The 20,078-nt window shown below is 46.2% G+C and overlaps 1 protein-coding gene across 4 annotated transcripts in view; it reads left to right on the top strand.

The window, feature by feature from the left end:
- The window catches only part of DENND1A (DENN domain containing 1A), a 297,718-nt gene that overhangs the window by 174,447 nt on the left and 103,193 nt on the right, over positions 1 to 20,078 (top strand). For all 4 annotated transcript variants that reach the window (XM_063144890.1, XM_063144892.1, XM_063144891.1 and 1 more), the window contains exons 10-11: positions 6,128 to 6,228; positions 19,370 to 19,415. In XM_063144890.1, coding sequence (XP_063000960.1) covers positions 6,128 to 6,228; positions 19,370 to 19,415 — 147 coding nt within the window. The remainder of the gene's footprint in view (positions 1 to 6,127; positions 6,229 to 19,369; positions 19,416 to 20,078) is intronic.

Consider the following 20,078-nt stretch of genomic DNA (forward strand, 5'->3'; position numbering starts at 1 on the left):
GAGAAGGGAAGAGGTGAGCGTTAAGACCAATCTCCAAGTAATGCACACACTGTGCCTAAATTCTGGCATGTTCTGGTGAACAGGCAAAGCAAGTTAGCCTGGAGGGTTTGCACAGGCTTTGGGCAAAATTGTGTGCTCCGTAGCTTCCTTGCTTAGAATGTTACTCATGTCATGTGTGCCTGAATCGAAACCACATTTTTATAAAAGGGGAAGGGCACGAGGACTTCAGGGGGGCTTGTTGCTTTCTGGGCCTCTTGAAAGTACTCTAGGAATTACAGGCTTTCATTTGCTTTTTCCTAAAGCAGCTCGTTCACAGGCTGGGTTGTGTTCATATTTTCCTTCCCCTATTTCTCCTTCTACGTTAATTTGAAGTCCTGTCTAGTTTGTGGGCAGTGCTTGTGCAGGGGGAGGAAGGCCGTGTCTGTTTCCCCTCTTCTTAAATGTGCCAGGAAAGATTGGAGCGACCGTTCTCGTAAGTGGTGGCTATAGGCGTCCAGTTGCTTCATTTTGTGTGCTGTGCAAGCCAAGATCCTGTGGCCAGAAACTGACTGAGCACAGATAATTCTTGAACCAGCGTCCTGACCATGACCTGCAATCTCTTCTTCACACACAATGGGCCTGAATTGGGGTTGTTACAAGAGGAAATGTCTAGGAAATGTGTGGGGTGGGTGGGAGGACCTGTTGTAGTGGGGATGTTCATTGTGCTGAAACTGTTTTTTTTTTAAAAAAGCTATCAATGTGGGAAAGTTAAGCAAGGCCTTGGGTTAGTGAGGACAGACATAGACCAATTAACACTTAATGGATACTGAATGTCACCCAGCCTCGAGAAAGCTGCTGCTGTTGGTTTTTCCTTTCATTTTGTCTTCGTTTATTTTTACTTATATTTATTATTTCACTTATATCCTGCCTTTTCCCTTCTTGCAAAGAACCCAAAATTGGCTTACCTGGTCCTCCTCCCCTCTATTTTATCCTCACAGAAACCCAGTTGAGGTCGGTTAGGCTGAGAGTGAGCGACTGGGCCAAAGTCATCCAGTGGATTTCCATGGCCAAGTGGGGACTAGAATCCAGGTCTCCCAAGTCCCAGCCCAATACTCTAACCACTACACCACACTGGCTCTCTGAGTTGCATTGTGTGCTCCTTACATCTATCAACCAGGTGTCAGGAATCGTGCCTCTAGACTTTGACGATTTGCCCTTGTTAACACTCTCTACAAATACAATCCAACAAATTTGGCGAAAGACCCATAAAATGCAGGTACAGCAGTAAAGCCAAAGAAGGAGAAATGGCTTCTCCACTGATGGACTTGATGGCCTTATAGGCCCCTTCCAACTGTACTATTCTATGACTCTATGATGGTAGTAGGACCCATGGAAGGGGTCCGTTGTTTAGGCATGCAGCGTGGTCCGTGCCCTTTGAGGATGATCAGTTCATAGAATCATAGAATAGCAGAGTTGGAAGGGGCCTACAAGGCCATCAAGTCCAACCCCCTGCTCAGGAGGCTGCAGCTGCAGGAGGCTGCACCATGGGGCCAATCTCATTTTCAACCTTTGACAGTCTGCCATTTTTCAGACTGTCTTATTATTAACAATGAGGCCTGTGATAAATGTGTATGTTGGGTCGTATATTTGGGGGGATATGGGGGTAGGGGAACTAACTGTTACTATCATACAAGAAGAGATTGCCCCCCTGCCCATGAGTAACCAAGGTGAGGGATTCACCATTCATGTGCATGATGGAATGCAAAATTATGTTCACCTTTTCCCAGATTAATGGTGTAATATTAATCCCAGATTAATATTACCATCATACGCACAGAGATTCCTTTTTACATTGATTAATACTTCAATTAAGAATCTTGTGTTCTTGGATAACTGGATGCAATAAAACATTGTTCGTTGAAGCCAGGTTCTAGAAAAGCAAGCCTTCCAGAATGTCATGTAACTCTGTGGGGAGGACCTTGCAAAGAGATAATGGCCCATATGTCACGTTTAATAGACCCACTGTTTGGAAACGGATTCTTAGACAGGCTCAGCCCAGGATTGTTAACATGTTTGCTTTGGTACTTACCACTTTAGATTCTCTGACCTGTTAGGTCAATAAAATTAGCATACTCTCTGCAACAGCATCTCAACTCTACAACTATGCAAGATAGCAGCCGTCCCATGCTTGGAGGAAATGCAATTAAGTTCGTTCATTGAGCTGAGAGGTCCGGTTCCTTAACCTTTCCTAACATAAATATTTAATGCTAGATTTGGCAACTCTAAGAAGTTCCCAGCTGGGACCGGATAAGACGTAAAATGGGACAGAGGCCTGACATTCACTCTTGCCTGTGGTGGCGCTGCTACGTGTGCCAACAATATATGTAGTGGTTTAGGAAGAGAAGGAGGAATTATTATATTTATTTGTATCCCGCCTTTTGCCTAATACTGGGCCTCAAGGCGGCCTTACAAAATTTAAAAACATATACATTTTAAACCTAGGAAAAGAAATGTCCAAAAAACAAAATTACAGTATTAAAACATAAACAATTTTACAAGTCCTTAACATAGATGAAGGGCCAGATTATTCTCCAAAGGCCTGCTGGAACAAACAAGTTTTAGCCTGCTTCCGAAAGCCCATCAAGGAGGAGCCAGCCTAGCTTCCCTGGGAAGAGAGTTCCAGAGCACCGGGGCAGCCACCAAGAAGGCCCTCTCCCATGTTCCCACCAAGCGCGCCTGTGAAGATGGCGGGACTGAAAGAAGGGCCTCTCCAGAAGATCTCAAAGCACGGGCAGGCTCATAAGGGAGAGTACGGTCTTTCAAATAACCTGGACCTGAGCCATATAGGGCTTTATAGGTCATAACCAGCACTTTGAATTGTGCTCGGAAACAGACTGGAAGCCAGTGGAGCTGTTTTAACAGGGAAGTTGTCTGCTCCCTGTAACCAGCCCTGCTGCAGCTCTTTGAACCAGCTGGAATTTCCGAACACTCTTTAAAGGCAGCCCCACGTACAGCATGTTACAGTAATCCAGTTGGGATGTAACTAAGGCATGTGTCACCGTGGCCAGGTCCGACATCTCTAGGAACGGGCGCGGCTGGCGCACTAGCTTTAACTGTGCAAATGCACTCCTGGCCACCGCCGAAACCTGGGCGTCCAGGCTCAGGGCTGAATCCAGAAATACACCCAAGCTGCGGACCTGTGTCTTCAGGGCGAGTGCCAGGGTTTCCTCAGTAGCCTCTTTGCTTTAAATTTCTTAGTCTTATCTAGGTTCTGGCCAATTCGGTGTTGCTCTTTCAAGTTTAGCCCTGCCCAGAGTTTCTAACTGAAACACAAAATTCAGGGGAAATTAGAGAGAGTGTGAGATCCTTCTCTGGGCTCTTTGAGGTATCCGGTCCAGAGATGTCCCCAGCTCAATCTGGTTATCAGCTAGGAAGTTTGCTCACCTGAGCAAAGAGGGCAGAACACTCGATCAAGGAACAGTTGCCAGCATACCCATGAAACCCCGTCCAGCTCTGCTCGAAATGGAAATCAAAACCTGATGCTGCGAAACAGATCCCCTTAACTAGGTTATCTTTGGGTATCTTCTGTTACACATCCTTATCCATCCTCATTTCCATCCCTCTTTTTTGACTTTCAAGATCAATTGAACTATAATTTTCTCTTAGTAGTAGGAGAAGCTGGCTTTGTTTGAAACTCGCATGTAGATACACAAACAGAATCTGGATAATTTCTCCGTCTGGTTAGACTATCTGTACAGAAATTAGATTTCTCCTGAATATATGTGTGCAATTTTTTTCTTTTTTAAGGACAAGGGATTTCACAGGACTTAAGAATCCTCCCACTGTCTTTCACTGTACCCTGCTAAGTTATTTTATTCCCTGTTGCTGTTTCTTTTATCTCTCTCCCCCCCCCCCCCTCAGTTACACAATAAACAGGGATATTTTGAACCAATTCAAGGAAAGTTAGGAGGCGTTGCCATTGCTGTCTCTCTGAATAGGCTTCATCATGTTGTCACATAGCCAAATCTAAAGCAATTACAAAACAATTCAGAACGAAGGCGTTGTTTCCTGCCTTCACTCTGAATGTGAGGAGATGCTCTGCAACCATTTGTGTACCTCTTTGCAATTCTCCCGTTAAAACTTGCTGAAATGGAGGGTGGTGTTTTGTAGTAGGCACATAATTTCATGAAATCCCCACTCTAGCCCTAAGCTAATGCAATCATTGGCCTTCTAATTTAGAAACTGCTGATAGAATGTACCATTTCGAATACTACCTTCCGTGAGAGTGACTTTGCTGTTTCTTGTTCACTTCCTCCTAACGCATTAGGTGTGTGTGTGTGTGTGTGTGTGTGTGTGTGTGGCATCATGTCAGTGCCTTATTGTTAATCTGAAGCACAATCTGTGTCCTTTTCATCACCTGAAACAGGGATTTTTGGCATTTGCTAGTTTGGGGTTAAATTCTAATATAACCTTCTGCTGAGTTTACCAAGCCACTGAATAAGGTGCAGAATAAATCAACAATAAGCTTTTATTATTCAAATAGATTAATTTTCCACCATAGTAAGAAAGCCGGTATTTATAGCCACAAAGGAGAGGGGGTGGTGAATTAAGGAACACATTCAGTGCACAGGCCATTAGCTGCTTGATCCCCCTTTCTCATTCTGTACCCCACTCCCATTTCTCCTAGCAGGAGAGCTGCATTGCCAAAGTCTCTTGTGCGTAAGGTGAGGATCGTACCCCTTGTTGTGAACTATTGTTAACAGGCCCCTTTTTTGTATTCAGTGGCATAAATAAGCCTTGATAGATGCTTAAAGATTTTATCCAAGAATGCATTAGTGAATTTTGTGTTGTGAAGGTGTGGTTCCGCTACTGCTTTGTATTGTATTTTAGCCATTCTAACAAATACAATGTTTCTCTGGCCAGTTCTGGCTTTCACACAGATGTGTTTGTATATCAGTCACACACACACACACACACACACACACACACAAAACCCACTATAGGATTACACTGGTCATGTATGTCCGCCTTTTCCCTGGGTGTATTTGTGGGGGAAGAAAAGAAAAGTTGGGGGGGGGGAATCTGTTTTTCAAAAAGCAAATGGTGAAATCTATTTTTATTCTTTCTTTCCTGTACCACGGTTCAGAGATGTTCTGCTCTCCTCTAGAGCATTTCCAAATCTCTGACTATCTCCTTATAGCATGTTGAGATTGGTCATGATCCAGCAGCACAGAAAATGACATTCCAGAATGCTTAGAATCACTACAGTACGCCAGCCGCCATTTTCAATGTTCAAGCTGCAGTGATGGGTAGCCATGGCTTATCATTTAACCCCATAATAAGCCAACCTCGCTGGGTTTGCATGACAAGATAAGCCAGGGCGACTACCCAACATGCCTTGAATATTCAAAATGGCTTCCAGCATGCACCGCAACCCACTTTGGTTTAAATAAGCCTTGGGTGGCTGTGGCAATTGTGCAAACTGACAACTTTTCTGCTGGCAGAAGGGCAGCAGAGAGGGAGCCAACCTAGCCTCGCTTAATATCACAGAGGGTATGAAGTCACATTCTACTACCAAAGGACCTGTTCACACGATCAAGCATCTCAGATGCTTATTGAAACTACAATGGGCCAGCCGCTTTGAATATTCAAGCCGCAACTGCAGCTTGTCGTATCATCTGCATTTGGCAAGGGTCGGTTGCTGATGTGTTTAACAAACCACCTGGAACCCTTGGTCTGTTTAGGGGTTCTGGGCGGTTTGTTAGCCAGGTCTACAACCCACCCTTGCTGGTTGGGACAGCCCGACAAGCTGCAGTTGCAGCTTGGATATTCAAAACCTGCCCAGCACACATCGCAACCCGCCATAGCTTAAACAAGCCATGGTGGGCTGCTGCGATTGTGCGAACCCAGGAAGGTCATAGTCCCCATACGACACTTTACCTGCCTCCTGAGATGAAGGGGGTTCATTAGCAATGGGACAGGCAGCAAGAACAGTGCTCCCTGTGCGTTCTTGAGATCCAGGCAGCCATAGAGACAGTGCAGTCAAGAGGACCCACACTCTCCATCTTGAACTTCCTGACAGGTCATGGGGAAGGTTCCTGTCTCTTGTGTACACATGTGCTGACGGTGTCGCTTTTCTGCCTTTCAGTTAACGGCCTGTATCCACGGCTCTGCAGCTATGCTTTACCCAATGTTTTGGCAACACGTTTACATCCCTGTTCTGCCCCCGCACCTCTTGGACTACTGCTGGTAAGACTATTGTGTTTTTCTTTAAATGTGCATCTCACAAGTCTAAAGTTTTAAAGATGTCAGTATTTTAAGAAATAATTTTAAGGTGTTTAGATCTGTCAAAAATCTGTGTGTATGTGTGCATATTAAGTCCCCAGTCCATACCAATTTTTCATGGCCTGATTTAATAGTACAGATCTTGAAAGGTTCTCTAACATATGTTCCTATGGAATATTTTTATATTTCCCGCTCATGGAATAACACACACACACTCACACTCAGAAGGAGATAAGGAACTTCCTTTATTTTGAGTTCCTCTCCTCAAACTGTGTAGGTGCTTTGCTGTTTTCCACCTGTTCCTGTTGTGACTTCCATTATGTTGATTTGCAAGATAGTATTGTAGTCAATAACTTTCGGATTTTTGCAGCATGGGATGTGGCAGTCCTGGTTCCCCCCCCCCCCCTCGCTGCAACTTCATTGTAGCATCTTTTTGCTGAAGTGCCAGTTTGGTCAAATTCTGGATGGCCTCTGCTCCCCTACCTCCCAACCACGGGGTTGTGTTTATAACTCCAGATGCCCCTTGCAACTTTCTCCGGTTTTTCATTTGGCCTGCTGGGGCCTAGTGGCTGAAATTGCTCCTATATTTACTCATTTATTTATTCATTTGTGGTATTTATATACCACCAAATATAATAAAATCCCTAAGCAGTGAATACGCCTCATGCTGGACTCCTAGGATGAACACAGATAAAACATTTTAAGACCGGCATAAGGAACTTAATGGAGCCTTTGACACCTTCAAAACACAGGTACATTTTTTCCATCTTGGGTTGAGCTCGGACGGGGGGAAAAACCATGGTTTTGCTTTGCAGGCTTTCAGTGTGGCTTCAGTCCCAACCTGGGGAAAACCTATCTCTCATCTGACTGTGTTGAGACTGAGATGCCTATTGGCTAGCATCAGTGAAATCACCCACACATACCTCCATGGGGCAAAGATTTTTTGTAAGGTAAACAGGGTTCATAGTGTGGGTGAAGAGCCTATCATAAGTGCTCCAAAATTACTACATCTGTCCTCACTTTATTTGCTATCAATAAGAGATCACTGCTGTAACTGATGTTGTTGCAAAGGCAACCATTCTACAAAAACGAAGCTCACAGCATTACCAAGAAGCATTCCTTTTCTGTAGTTTGTACATACATGTGAATCCTTTGGCACCTAGACTCAAGAGACCAAATAAGCACATAACAACAGCAATTCCTGGGTTGTATAACCCAGAAATTGCTGGGGACGAGTGCTGCAGGTAAGCCACTTCCAATTTCAATCAACAACCCAGGAAATCCCCATTCCTGGGTTGTTTCATGACATGTGAACCTGGAAACTCCAGGTTGTTTATGGGTTAAACAACTCAGAGTTAACCCAACAACAAACCATGGGCAATTGCTGGGTTAACTCAGTATTGGTTTAACCCATAGTTTCTGGATCTGCATGTCATGAAACAACCCAGGAATGGGGCATTCCTGGGTTGTTAGGTGAAATCAGAAATGGCTCATGCACAACACTAGTCCTTGGCAATTGCTGGGTTAAATAACCTAGGTATTGCCACCATTAAATGGGGACTGGGTCAGAGTATGGGTAGCAGGCTGCTTTTGATCTCAGAGCATTTTCTGTGAGAATACCATGTACATGAGCTAGGTTCTGTTGCAGGGCTGTTTCTTCTTCCTCCCCCCAACCCCTCCCCCTAGGAAACATTAACAAAGCTGTTGTAACAAATGCTCCGGCGTGCAGGTGTGTGGATTGCAGGGGCAGCTGGGAGGGTGTTCCTGGTTCTTTTCTTCTTTAGGCTGCTTTTGAAGGCGGCCGCTGCAGAAACCCCCACCCTGCAAAACTGGATGTGCTTGAGTCTGGCTGGAGCACTCTGCTGCTGCTGCTGTGATTGTTACTATTGTAGTGTGCTTGGGAACAGTCATGCCAAGCGCCTGGGGGAAGCTGTCGCTTGCCGCTTCAGACCTCCAAGAGAAAATGACTTGCAGCAAAATATAATTATGCCAGAGGACCCAGCTATTTTCCCCCTTGATTACAGTATCCTGTTGGCAAAAATATTGGTTAGTTACATACATTTACTCAGCGGCGAATAAATAATGGTTTCTTGCTCCCCTCCTCTTGCTTGCATTATTCAACATATAAAGCTTCTAGGTTTGGCAGTAACTAAAATTTACCAATAAACACCTGCCACATTTTTAAGAATATCTTTTGAAGTGAAAACCCACCCACCCCCACTCATTTCCATTGGCAACCTCCCTACAATTTGCTAGCTAGGCTCATGCTGCTCCCATTTCTCTCGGCCCTAGTTAGCTTTGTGCTGCATCTTGTTAATTTCACACTAAGGAACCGAGCAACGGGGGCAGGAACAGAGGGCTTTGCAAAAAGAAGGCGTCCTGGTTCTGAAGATCACCTGATTGACCCGGAGTTTGGCCTCCGACTGAGGCTCTGCATCGACCTCGTGGGACGCTGTGGAGCCAAAGGGGAAGGCGCTGCGTTTGCACACCTGATGAGTTTGAAGGAAACACGTTACTTCATAGAAATGATTGTGAACAATGTCTTACGGACAGAGCGCCTTACAGTCCCAGAATAGCATACAGAAGGTGTCGCCACACAGGCCTCCCACACCAGGCCTTGTCGCACACAAACCCTCCTCAAGCCAAGCGCCACCACTTGAACGACCCGAGGGTAGGGTAAAACACAACCTTTCCCTCATGTGAGAGGGTAAAGGCTAGAATCTGAAAAGGTTTTACTGTGGATGTAATAAGCTGAAGGTTATATATTAGGTATTTACAATAGGAACTGCAGAGCAGTTGATAAAGCCAAGCAGACACGTGGTTTGAGGTAACAAAATAAAATGTTTATTTTTGTTTAACAGGTCTTAGTTACTTCAAATTCAAGTTAACCTGCTTAATCTACTAGTTTTAATAATAACAACAGTAATCTTAAGTCTCTTCAAATCTTACCTCCTTTCACCCTCCACACCACTGACAATCCTAACTGACACTCCCCACTCACAACCAACTAACCCCCCCATTTATACTCCTCTCCCCCTTCCACAACATCATCAGCCACACCCACTCAGTCCAACATTCTGCACTCACTAGACACACAAAGCCAGACATACCTAAGGGGACAGAACTGTGGGGTCATGCCACAGAAGGCCTCTTGACAAGTGACCTGTTCAGATGCACACCCAGGGTGGTACTAGTCTGCATGTGTTGGCGGAGCGACATGGCTTCGTCTTTTCTGCCCGGCAGATGACATCTCAGACACAATGGGCCTGTTCAAACGACGCACTAAGCCGTGGTTAGGCCGCTAACCCTTTAGCAGCAAATGGTTAGTGAGTGTGTTTGAATCGTGGTTATGTATCCACAATGCTTAGGAATAGTTCACACCACACTCTAAGCCATAATGTTTAGCTCAAAATGCTTAACCACCATGGCTTAGCACAGCGGTCCCCAACCTTTTTGGCACCAGGGACCGGTTTCGTGGAAGACAATTTTTCCACGGACTTGGGGGGGGGGTTGAGGGGATGGTTTTGGGAAGCCTCCCCTGCCCCCCACCCCACCCCAGCGTCCTGGCTTCGCTTCGGCTGGGCAGGCGAGATGGTGCCCTGCGCCCAGGTACGCTGGGGTGGGGGTGGGGGGTGAAAGCAGCTCACCTGCGCGGCCCGGTTCCTAACGGGACCGGTCCGTGGCCCGGGGGTTCGGGACCCCTGGCTTAGCATGTTTTGTGGTGTTCTTTTTGAAGCTGTGTTGTGTTTTGGGAAGGCGGGTAATCGGTGTTTTAAATAAAATAACTGAAGATGCCCAGTTTTGCCCAGGCAAAATAAAAAGGGATGGGTGGGTTGGGAACATATAGCATAAGAACTTAAGTGCCCTGAGGCTGGATCAGACCAAGGGTCCATCTAATCCAGCACTCTGTTCACACAGTGGCCCACCAGCTGTCAGCCAGGGACCAGCATTGGTCAGGCATCTGGGTCGAATGTGAACGTCATTTGTGAGGATCTCTGCTTGGGATGTGTGTATGTGTCTGTCCTTCATGTGAAGACTGGAACCAGTTACCTAGGGAGGTTGCAGACCTCTCCCACCCTAGAGGCCTTCAAGAGGCAGCTGATCTGTCAGGGATGCTTTAGGGTGGATTCCTGCACTGAGCTGGGGGTTGGACTCGATGGCCTTGTAGGCCCCTTCCAACTCTACTATTCTATGATTCTATGACTGTCAGCATCCAGGTAAGTGTCTGAAACTTCCCTGAGCTACGGGCTCCATAGCCTAAGTTTCTAAAGAGTTTCCAATTGGAACAATATTCTTTATATAATAACACCACTAAATGTCATTTTGTCATTTTTTATCATAAATTTATGCCCCACCCTTGAATACAGAAACATTTAAATGGAAAGGGCACACATTAGGTGTTCTCTGAAATTAGGTGCATATAAGTCCATGAGGCTCAGTATTGGGCAAAAGGCGGGATACTAATCATCATCATTCAAATATCATTCAATGAGCAGGTCAAATGTGGCCCTCGGCTGCTCTCTGTGCAGCCCACTGAACTCCAGGATGGCTCCCCCACTTCCCCCTGCCATGCCACTGCCCACTTATGCAGCCCCCGAAGAGTTCCACTGGGACCAGTAACTTCAAAATGTTGTCCAACCCTGTGCAAAAGGAACTGCATAGAGGGCTGCTCTGTGTGTAGATTCTTCTGTTTTTGCTATTCCCGAAGCATACGACGCAAACTACTTTTAAAACCGCAACTCTTGCTTTGTCACTGGTTATCAGCACTCTACAGCGAGGGGCCTTTTGCAGGGTGTCTTCCTCCTCCACAGAGCTCCAGGGAGTGTGCGCGTGGCCCCGCTCCCCCGTTTGTTACTGCCTGAGCTCTTGAACTCCCTTTCAGGTGGCTCACCTTTCTAGTACGCTCATCTAAGCACCTGTCTTTTAAGGTACGATGATTTGGCTTCTCTGGCAGATATTTTCCTCTTTGTTTACGAGATCAATTTCTGGACATTAAACCACTACGAGGAAAAATCCCAGGGAGTATATTTCATCTCACTGTGTTTTTTTAAAAGGAGTGGAAGACGCACCATTGGTGGTTCAAGCAGAAATTATACACCAGAGAAGGAGAGATAATAATCTAATCAGGTTTTAACTTTATCACCTTGAATAAGCTTCCGTGACTTCCATCATTATCTACAAATGCCATGAAATTGGCATCTGGTGGATAACTTCATTATCCGGTTTGTGCTTTTTATATGTATAGAAAGGGAAGGGTGTTGAGGTGAGGGGTGGGGAGAGAAGCTCTCCGGTGCCTTCCGAGTAAGGAACCAGCAGGGATAACTAGCATTCTAAGTAAAGTGCCAGAAGCCTAAAACATGTACATTTCAAGGAGGTTTGTTCCTCTGCAGATGATTTAAATGTTAAGTACATCCCCGAACGGAATGGAATCTAAAAACTATTATCTCCTGCAGCAATGAAGCCTCCGTTTCCCTTGCTGCGCAGGAAGGGCCGATTCCCAGTCATTTGCACGACCAGCGGGTGCCCTTTCTCTGCGTAATGGGCTGCACGTCTGTAATTAACACGCGGAGGGAGGTTGCCACTGCCAGCTTTGCCTTCAGGTGCTCACTCCTAGGTGTTGTCAGGGCGGTGGTGTGTACCACGCAGGGCCATGGTCCTGGGCCGGAAGCTTAGGTCCACGCTGGCTTAGCAACACGGACACCACGTTAAAAGGGGATCAACCCAGGCCCTGCGTCTGGGGGTGCAGCTGCAGGCGGATGGCGTGGGCAGGAGCAAACGCTGCAACTGGTCCCTCGCGGCTGTCTTCTGTCCCAGGAAGGCTTCGGGGAGAAGGGAAGAGCTGTAGGAGGTAGAGAAATGAACGAGCCAAGCAGGCAAGCTTAGAAGCCTGGCTGGAAAAACCCTGTAATTACCAGGAAGAATCTAATTGCACTTTTGCAAACACAACAACTGATTACCGTAGGCTGATGTGAACTTTAATTAGAGCGGTAATCGCACACTATACTTGTCTGAATAAATCAATTTAGCACTAATTTGTGTGCCATAAATACATTTCCCCCAAAATAGCTTCATCTATTTTTGAAACGGTGTGTGAATGTAGGAAAGGTGCTTTTGGGCGCGAAATGCTGATTTCTGTGCCACTTCCTCTCTGAACTCATCTCCTGCTTCTTACTGGAACTTGGGGGGGGGGGGGGGCAGGGCTGCATTCCAGCAATGGCTGTTGTTTTTTCCTCTCTCTCTCTCTCTCTCTCTCTCTCTCTCTCTCTCTCTTTGTCTTTGAGTTGGGTTTGAATTTTAAACCTTTAGTTGGTGTTTGGTTGTTTTCTTTGCAGCTGTGACAGTAGAAAGAAAAGAGCATAAACAGAAGCAGATGGTAGAGGAACAATTTAAGTGATTGAGGGTTCTGCAGCTAGACTTGTGCTTCTTTCACCTCACCAGCTTTTATATATACAGATTATATCAGTTGATAGTCACGTGATGCTTTGTGGATTAACCTGAGACATTAGAACACGGAAAGTTATCAGTCCACTCTTTTAGCCCTCTGAATTTTCCCAAGCTCTTCTACTTCAGGAGGTGTGAGATTTTTCCCTCTCTGTCCCTTTCTACACCTAAGGATTATCCCAGGAAAAGGGAGGGATCATCTCTGCCTGCTTCCAGGATCCTCTGTGTGTCATTTGCATGCACAGGGATGAACCCCTGGAAAAAGGCAGGTGTAGAAACAGCCCCCCCACCTCTCTCTCTCCTTCATTGGTTTGCTATTACTTGCCTGACCCTTAGCTCCACATGCTCCCTGTTCCTCCTCATTCTCTCACTCCTTTCCTGGTTGGAGGCAAACCATAGCTTACTGGTTTGGGCAAAATAATGAATGAATGGTTTGCTTCAAGTTAGGAAAGGAAGGAAGGGAATGTCCAGGCCTGACGGCCCAGCCAGTCTTGTTGACATAACGACAAACCATGCTTTGGAGTTATGTTTAAACCATCCCTCCCTTCTCATCTTCCCTCTGTCTCACCTTCTGGAGCTGGAGCGTGTTCAGAGGAGGGCAACCAGGATGATCAGGGGTCTGGAAACAAAGCCCTATGAAGAGAGACTGAAAGAACTGGGGATGTTTAGCCTGGAGAAGAGAAGATTGAGGGGAGACATGAGAGCACTCTTCAAATACTTGAAAGGTTGTCACACAGAGGAGAGCCAGGATCTCTTCTCGATCCTCCCAGAGTGCAGGACACGGAATAACAGGCTCAAGTTAAAGGAAGCCAGATTCCAGCTGGACATCAGGAAAAATGTCCTGAGTGTTAGAGCAGTACGACAATGGAATCAGTTGCCTAGGGAGGTTGTGGGCTCTCCCACACTAGAGGCCTTCAAGAGGCAGCTGGACAACCATCTGTCAGGGATGCTTTAAGGTGGATTCCTGCATTGAGCAGGGTGTTGGAGTTGATGGCCTTGTAGGCCCCTTCCAACTCTGCTATTCTATGATTCTATGATTCTCCATGTTTCTGTCTATAAGGTAAAGTGTTCAAGCGTTTAGAGTCAATAAAAGATCCTGTGTCCTTCTGAAAATTAAAGAGGCGTTATGAGCAAAGCACAACCAGAGCAAAGCATCGTCACAGTCATGGAAGAGCATTTGCACTAGGATCTTAAGGGTAGCTGTCACTGCCTCACTCTTAATTTATGAGCCAGGCAAAGCCCTGGATGTCTGTAAGGGAGGCTGTTTCAGTATTTTACCTAAAACATCTCCCCATTTCTTACTCTGGTGAATCATATATGTAAAGGTGTCTCGCCGGTGTCAATTTGCAGTGGTGTAGAAGAGATGAGGAAGTGTGCTTTGGAAACTGCACTCAGCGGATTTTAGTGACACTTTTTTTTTTAATAAGACTGGAACTCTGCTTGTCTTTTCCTGAGTGGCTGCAGATTCCCCCTTTAACGTCAAGTTTTTAAAATTAGCTTTCGTCCCGAGCAGCAATATTTTCCCTTTGTTGCACTTGAGCTTAAAAACTCCCTTAATTTCACCTGCCAGTTTTCCAATTAGTAGCTGCCCACCTCTAGGGAAAGTACTTAAAGAGGTCTCTAGTTAGCCAGAGGAAAAGAATTAAACTAATTGTGAAAATGCCGCTGTAATGAATGGGGCAATACGTTGCTATTAAGTCCACAATATCCATATTCATGCTCACTGGCTCCTTGGGTTCTCCAGCACTTAATCAGCATTTTCCCATTTCTACGTTCTCATTGGGAGGTGGCAGAATGTAGGGTATTAATGGCCACCTCCGCCATTTCCAAAGGCCCAAGCAGCATTTTTGCTTACATACTGTTTGTATGGCAGAAATAGTGTTTCTTACACTTGGTCTCGAATGGGTTTTGGCTGTTGACAAACAGCCTGACACGCCATTTGTGCTTGTGACCTACGAGATGCTCTGGAGCTAATGAATAGTAGGAGAAACGGGCAACCTCGCACACACACCCAGCTGCAACATCTTTTGGGGACTGGGAGCTTAAGAGGCAGGCTCCTTTGGGGGTGTTGTGTATTTTAAACTTTTTTATTTTTTTACATTTCTTTTCCTATGTTTTAAAATGTATGTTTTAAACTTTGTAATACCGCCTTGAGGCCCAGTATTGGGCAAAAGGTGGAATACAAATAAATATAATAATAATAATAATAATAATAATAATAATAATAATAATAATAACCTCAGAACGTCATATGCCTACATTACGTGACTTGTGACTGAGCTTCCGAAGACAGACCACACTCAATGTGTTGATGTTGCAAGCGCGGCAAGGCATGGGTCCTTCGCTGCGTACCATAAACCGCTACCTTGACCTGAGTTGGGAGGGGCCACAGCTCAGTGTGATAGAGCACATGCTTCTTACGTTGAAGGTCCCAGGTTCGATCTCCGGCTTCTCCAGGCAGGGCGAGGAAAGAATCTTGCCTGAAACCCCGGAGAGCCATTGCTGCCAGTCAGTGTCAACAAATACTGGGCTAGATGGATCAATGATCGGACGCAATATAAGGCAGCCTCCTATGTCCCTATGCATGTTTTTGCAAGCATACACGTTTTTACAGTGATATGCTAACAGCAAGCCTTGTATTTGGCCCAGTAGCTAACAGGTAGCCAGTGCAGTTGCTTTAATACCAGTGTAATAGGTGCATGGCCAGGTACTTCACTCCGCATCGGCTGCCCCATTCTGCACCAGCAGCAGCTTCTGGCTTGTAACCTTAGAGAACCACTGCTGCCAGTCAGTGCTGACAGTACTGGGTTAGATGGACCAAGGGTCTGACTCCATATAAGGCAGCTTCCTATGTTCCTATGGTTTAGACCACTGGTCCATCAAGTCCAGTACTAGCTACTCTGACTAGCAGCAGTTTTCCAAGGTCTCAGGCAACAGAGTCATTAATGCATTCGTTCCCATTATTTGTCACTTTTCAGGGACAAGCCTTCACAAAAACTTAAGTGATTGAGGGTGTAGAGGTTGCACCTTTGAGTTCCAGGGCTCTTGGCCATCCGTAGACCTGGTCCTCTGTGTCTTTCCACAATCCTGCTTAAAAATCACTTAGGCCGGTCGCTGCCCAAATTTCCTGTGCCAATGAAAAGTTCCATCAGTTAATTACATAGCGGATGAGAAGCGTTTGCCTTTGTCCTGTCAAATGGGATGGCAAGGCAGGAGAGAAGCGTTGAAAACCTCTTCCTACTACTTCGGTCTAGATTAATATTTCCTTCTGTTGGGACGAGAGAAGGTGACCCTTTCTACACTTTGGATCTTTCCCTGAGGAGTTGCATAATGATCCACTTCAGTCTCATGCAGATATTGTTATTTATGTCCTGCCTTTCTGCCAGAGGGTGCCGAAGGCTACTCACACAACAACAAAAGGAATATATTGAAAATCCTTCTAGCAGCCCGTAGAGCCAATTGGCACATTGCAAAGAAACGAGACCTGAAGATATGCAATTGATTTGTGCATCTGACCGGAGTGAAGTCTGAAAGTCCTTGTGGCTTCTGACTGCTTTGCAAGATGCACTTCTTTGTAAAGTTTCCAAAGAGGTACCTGTGTTAGTCTGTTGGTGCAAAAACAACAAACATTATGTTTTGAAAGTTGCACATAGCATCATAGAATAGTGGAGTTGGAAGGGGCCTCTACGGCCATCGAGGCCAACCCCTGCTCATTGCAGGAATCCACCTTAAAGCATCCCTGACCGATGGCTGTCCACCTGCCTCTTGAAGGCCTCTAGTGTGGGAGAGCCCACCACCTCCCTAGGTAACTGGTTCCATTGTCGTACTGCTCTAACAGTCAGGAAGTTTTTCCTGATGTCCAGCCAGAATCTGGCTTCCTGTAACCTGAGCCCATTATTCCGTGTCCTGCATTTGCTGTGGCATACGTTTTCAAGGGCTGGAGTCCACAAAACCAATTCATTATGGCATAAGCTTAATTTTTAAGGTGCGCCAAGGCTTCCTAAAATGTTACTCTCTCCTTGGTCACTCAAATACAGGGTATTCTGAAGAATGCCTGTTGACTAGAAGAGCCCTCCCTAAATATGGGGCTGGTTCCTCCCTTCCTCCACTTAATTTCTTTTGAATTGATAACTCGCCACTAGATGTGTGAACGTCCACCATTGGAAACCGTCACGTGTGAAGTGATAGAAAAGGGCAGTCTGTGGCTTTTGATCAGTGATGCCCACAAGTCACCTCTTGGCGCTGTAGTCATCCGTGGGTGGGCATGAATGTGAGGATGTGCGGAAGATCCCAAGTCTTGAGTGATTAAGACAGAGAAGAGGTCTTTTCCCCCCACTTTAGTTCTTTCCTCGTCCCTCTGAGCCTCTGTGTGATTCTTAGATGCTTTTGATTCTGACATCCCTATTAAATATTTTGTGGTCCCTCTTGCGTTCCTTGATTAATGGAGGAAGACTGACAGATCAACACAAAGCAGTTAATTAAGTTTTTGCAAATCTGACTCCCCCCCCCCCGCCTCCTTGTGACAGGCTGTTCTTCTGGACGCCATAGCAAAGGCCCAGTTTTATCGAATTGTGAACTCTTCCTGCTCTTTTTCATTAAGCTTGCTGAGGTTCACGAGATGAGACATTTGCAGCCTTAAGACTTCCTGCCGAGTTTTAGACTTTGTATTCCTGACATTGAAGCTGTCGTGTTGCCGTCCGAATCTACTTAATTAGGAACACATTCGGCTCCACGGCTCCTTCTGGGAGAGGGCTGGCAGTGTAGCCAGCCGCTCGCCCAGGGAAGCCCGGAGTTTTGTGCGGCTAAACAAATAGCTTACAGCTTTGAGCTTAGAATGGTCTGGCACGGCTCTACCCCTGGAACACAGCGCGTTTAAAGGTGCTGTCTAGTTCTGATCATAAAAACATTAGGGGAAGGCAAAACAAAAACATCCTAGGGTGCGAATGAGATTCGGCAGCGTCATTCTTGGCAGCGAATGGCTGGCTGTTTATTTGCTTTCCCCAACCTGCGCACTTAGAGTCTCAACGTGCACTTCAGGGCAGGGGGTAGAAGCCCCCCGAGACAGGAACTTCCTTCTTTGCGAGGCTCATTAAACTATGGTAAAAGAATAATTTCAAAAATGAAATAAATCCGAGGACAAAAGATAACCAGGTTGTAGTGACGGGTCCAGGTGAAGCAGGCCCACAAGTCTGCGAGTGGGCGAGCCAGTCTAAAGAGACTCTTCTGAAGCAGAGAACCCGCCTCCCACCAACACACACCTCTCCTTCCTGCGTTTGTGTGGCCTAGCTAGATTGTGATCCCCCCTCCCCTATGTGGTGAGAAACCACAGGCCTGGGCCCCAATCCAGCGCTCTGAGGTTCTCCAGTTGGCCTCGCCTTGTTTCCCCAACCACTAATGGCTAGTTTTCAGGCTTTTGTGCAGCCCCCCACCCCACCCCATTCTAAAAAGTTGAAATACTTCTCCCAAGGCTTAAGATCCTTCAGCTAAAATGTGCTTTTGGGGGGGAGGGGGTCATTTTGCCCCTGCCCCCTTTGTCCTTGGCTCCACTCACCACTGAAACACCCCCCCCCCCCGAGAGCGTTTCCAAAACTGGATTACAGGCTAAAAGAGGTCTCTCACCTCTACTGTAACCGAAACATCTCTGCAAAGTCTCTAAATGGCAGCAGCCACATGAGAAGAGAGTGCGCGAGAGAGCCCGCTTTTCGGAAGGCTTGCTCCCCAGATCCTGCGGCTGAGTTCTGCCTTCGTGGTCTGTTGTGTTCAGAGCTTCCTCTCTGTAGCAGCAGTCAACAGCTGGCCTCCTGCAACGCTCGGAGCGGAGGAAAGAAATGGGAAGCCATGTTACCTGTGCAAGGAGCCGAGGAAATTCTAAAGTAATGTTTTGTTTTGCTCTTAAAATTACATTTCAGGCAATGTCATGAAATCCTGCATCCGGATTTTATCTCCCCCCGCCCTATTTGCTTTGTAGCACCATATCTCCCACACTAGAGGCCTTCAAGAGGCAGCTGGACAACCCTCTGTCAGGGATGCGTTAGGGTGGATTCCTGCATTGAGCAGGGGGTTGGACTCGATGGCCTTGTAGGCCCCTTCCAACTCTGCCATTCTATGATTCTATGATCTTATTACTTATGTATTTGGTATTGTGTGTGTTGACTGTGTTTTTAGTTTACCGTTTCGTGTGTGAGGTGGTGTAGGTTTTATTTTGAGTTTAAAGGACTTAGCTGGGAAATATCTGCTATAGCTTGTCAGAGTGGACAGTTCTGAGCTTGATAGACCAGTGGTCTGTAACACAGTTTTGTATGTTGTTAAGCTGGGAATAATACCTTGAGTTCCTGAGTGTGAGCACCCAATTTCCAAGAGTCCAAACAGCCAGGCACCTATCCAGCTTTAGTTGACGTCTTGTCAACACCACTTCCCTAGCTCCTTTAGGACGCAATCCTATGCATGTTTCGACAGGAAAAAAAAGTCCTACTGCTCCTGGCATTCCCAACCAGCCATGCTTGCTTGTAGAAATAAGAACAGTGCTGAGTTTGTCCACTCCTAGATCAGTTCACCCTGTTGAGAGGTTTCTCTGTTACTTATACTCCCTGGCAGCAATAAACCTAAATGCCATCCTGATTTCTGTTTCCTTGAGGTTAAACTGGCTTTTTCTATTTTGTTGCAGTGCTCCAATGCCCTACCTCATAGGAATACATTTAAGTCTGATGGAGGTAAGTTCCTTCTGCTTGTCTTTGATTTCTTGCACGGTGCGGTGGGTTCTTAGGACCTCTCGGAGTTGATTGCAAGGGACTCGATTGCAAGATCCCTTTGGAAGGTCACTGTGGAAGACGCTGCCGTGAATGGGTTCCCACGTGCTGTTGAGCTCCACATCTTTCATGTTACATACAGACGTGATTTCTTCTTCTTCTTCTTTTTTCTTTTTTTTGAGGTGGTAAAGAAGCCCAGTTCCCTGGAGTTAGGTGACTACAAAGCTCATCTTTTGGCCAGGTGATGGTGGCCTTGCGATTTCACCTTTTGCCTTTAATACCCTGTTGGCTCTCTTTAATGCAATTCAGTTAAAACAATGATCATGAATATCTGTTTAATGTCTGGCTGCTGTTTCTCCGCTGTCCTGAGCAGCAGCCCACAATTGTTACGCAATAAATGACCTGTCGTTGTAGATATCGGCTCTTCCATTCCCAATTGAAATCTAACATAGATACCTTGCCTTACAGAAGACCCCCACGGCCAACCCCACCGCCCCCTTGTATTGGCATGCTGTCTCTCTTCACTTCTGAGGCATGGTCTACATCAGCGGTTCTCAACCTGTGGGTCGGGACCCCTTTGGGGGTCGAATGACCCTTTCACAGGGGTCGCCTAAGACCATCGGAAAA

This window comes from Elgaria multicarinata, chromosome 19, assembly GCF_023053635.1.
Source record: "Elgaria multicarinata webbii isolate HBS135686 ecotype San Diego chromosome 19, rElgMul1.1.pri, whole genome shotgun sequence".
NCBI lineage: Eukaryota > Metazoa > Chordata > Lepidosauria > Squamata > Anguidae > Elgaria > Elgaria multicarinata.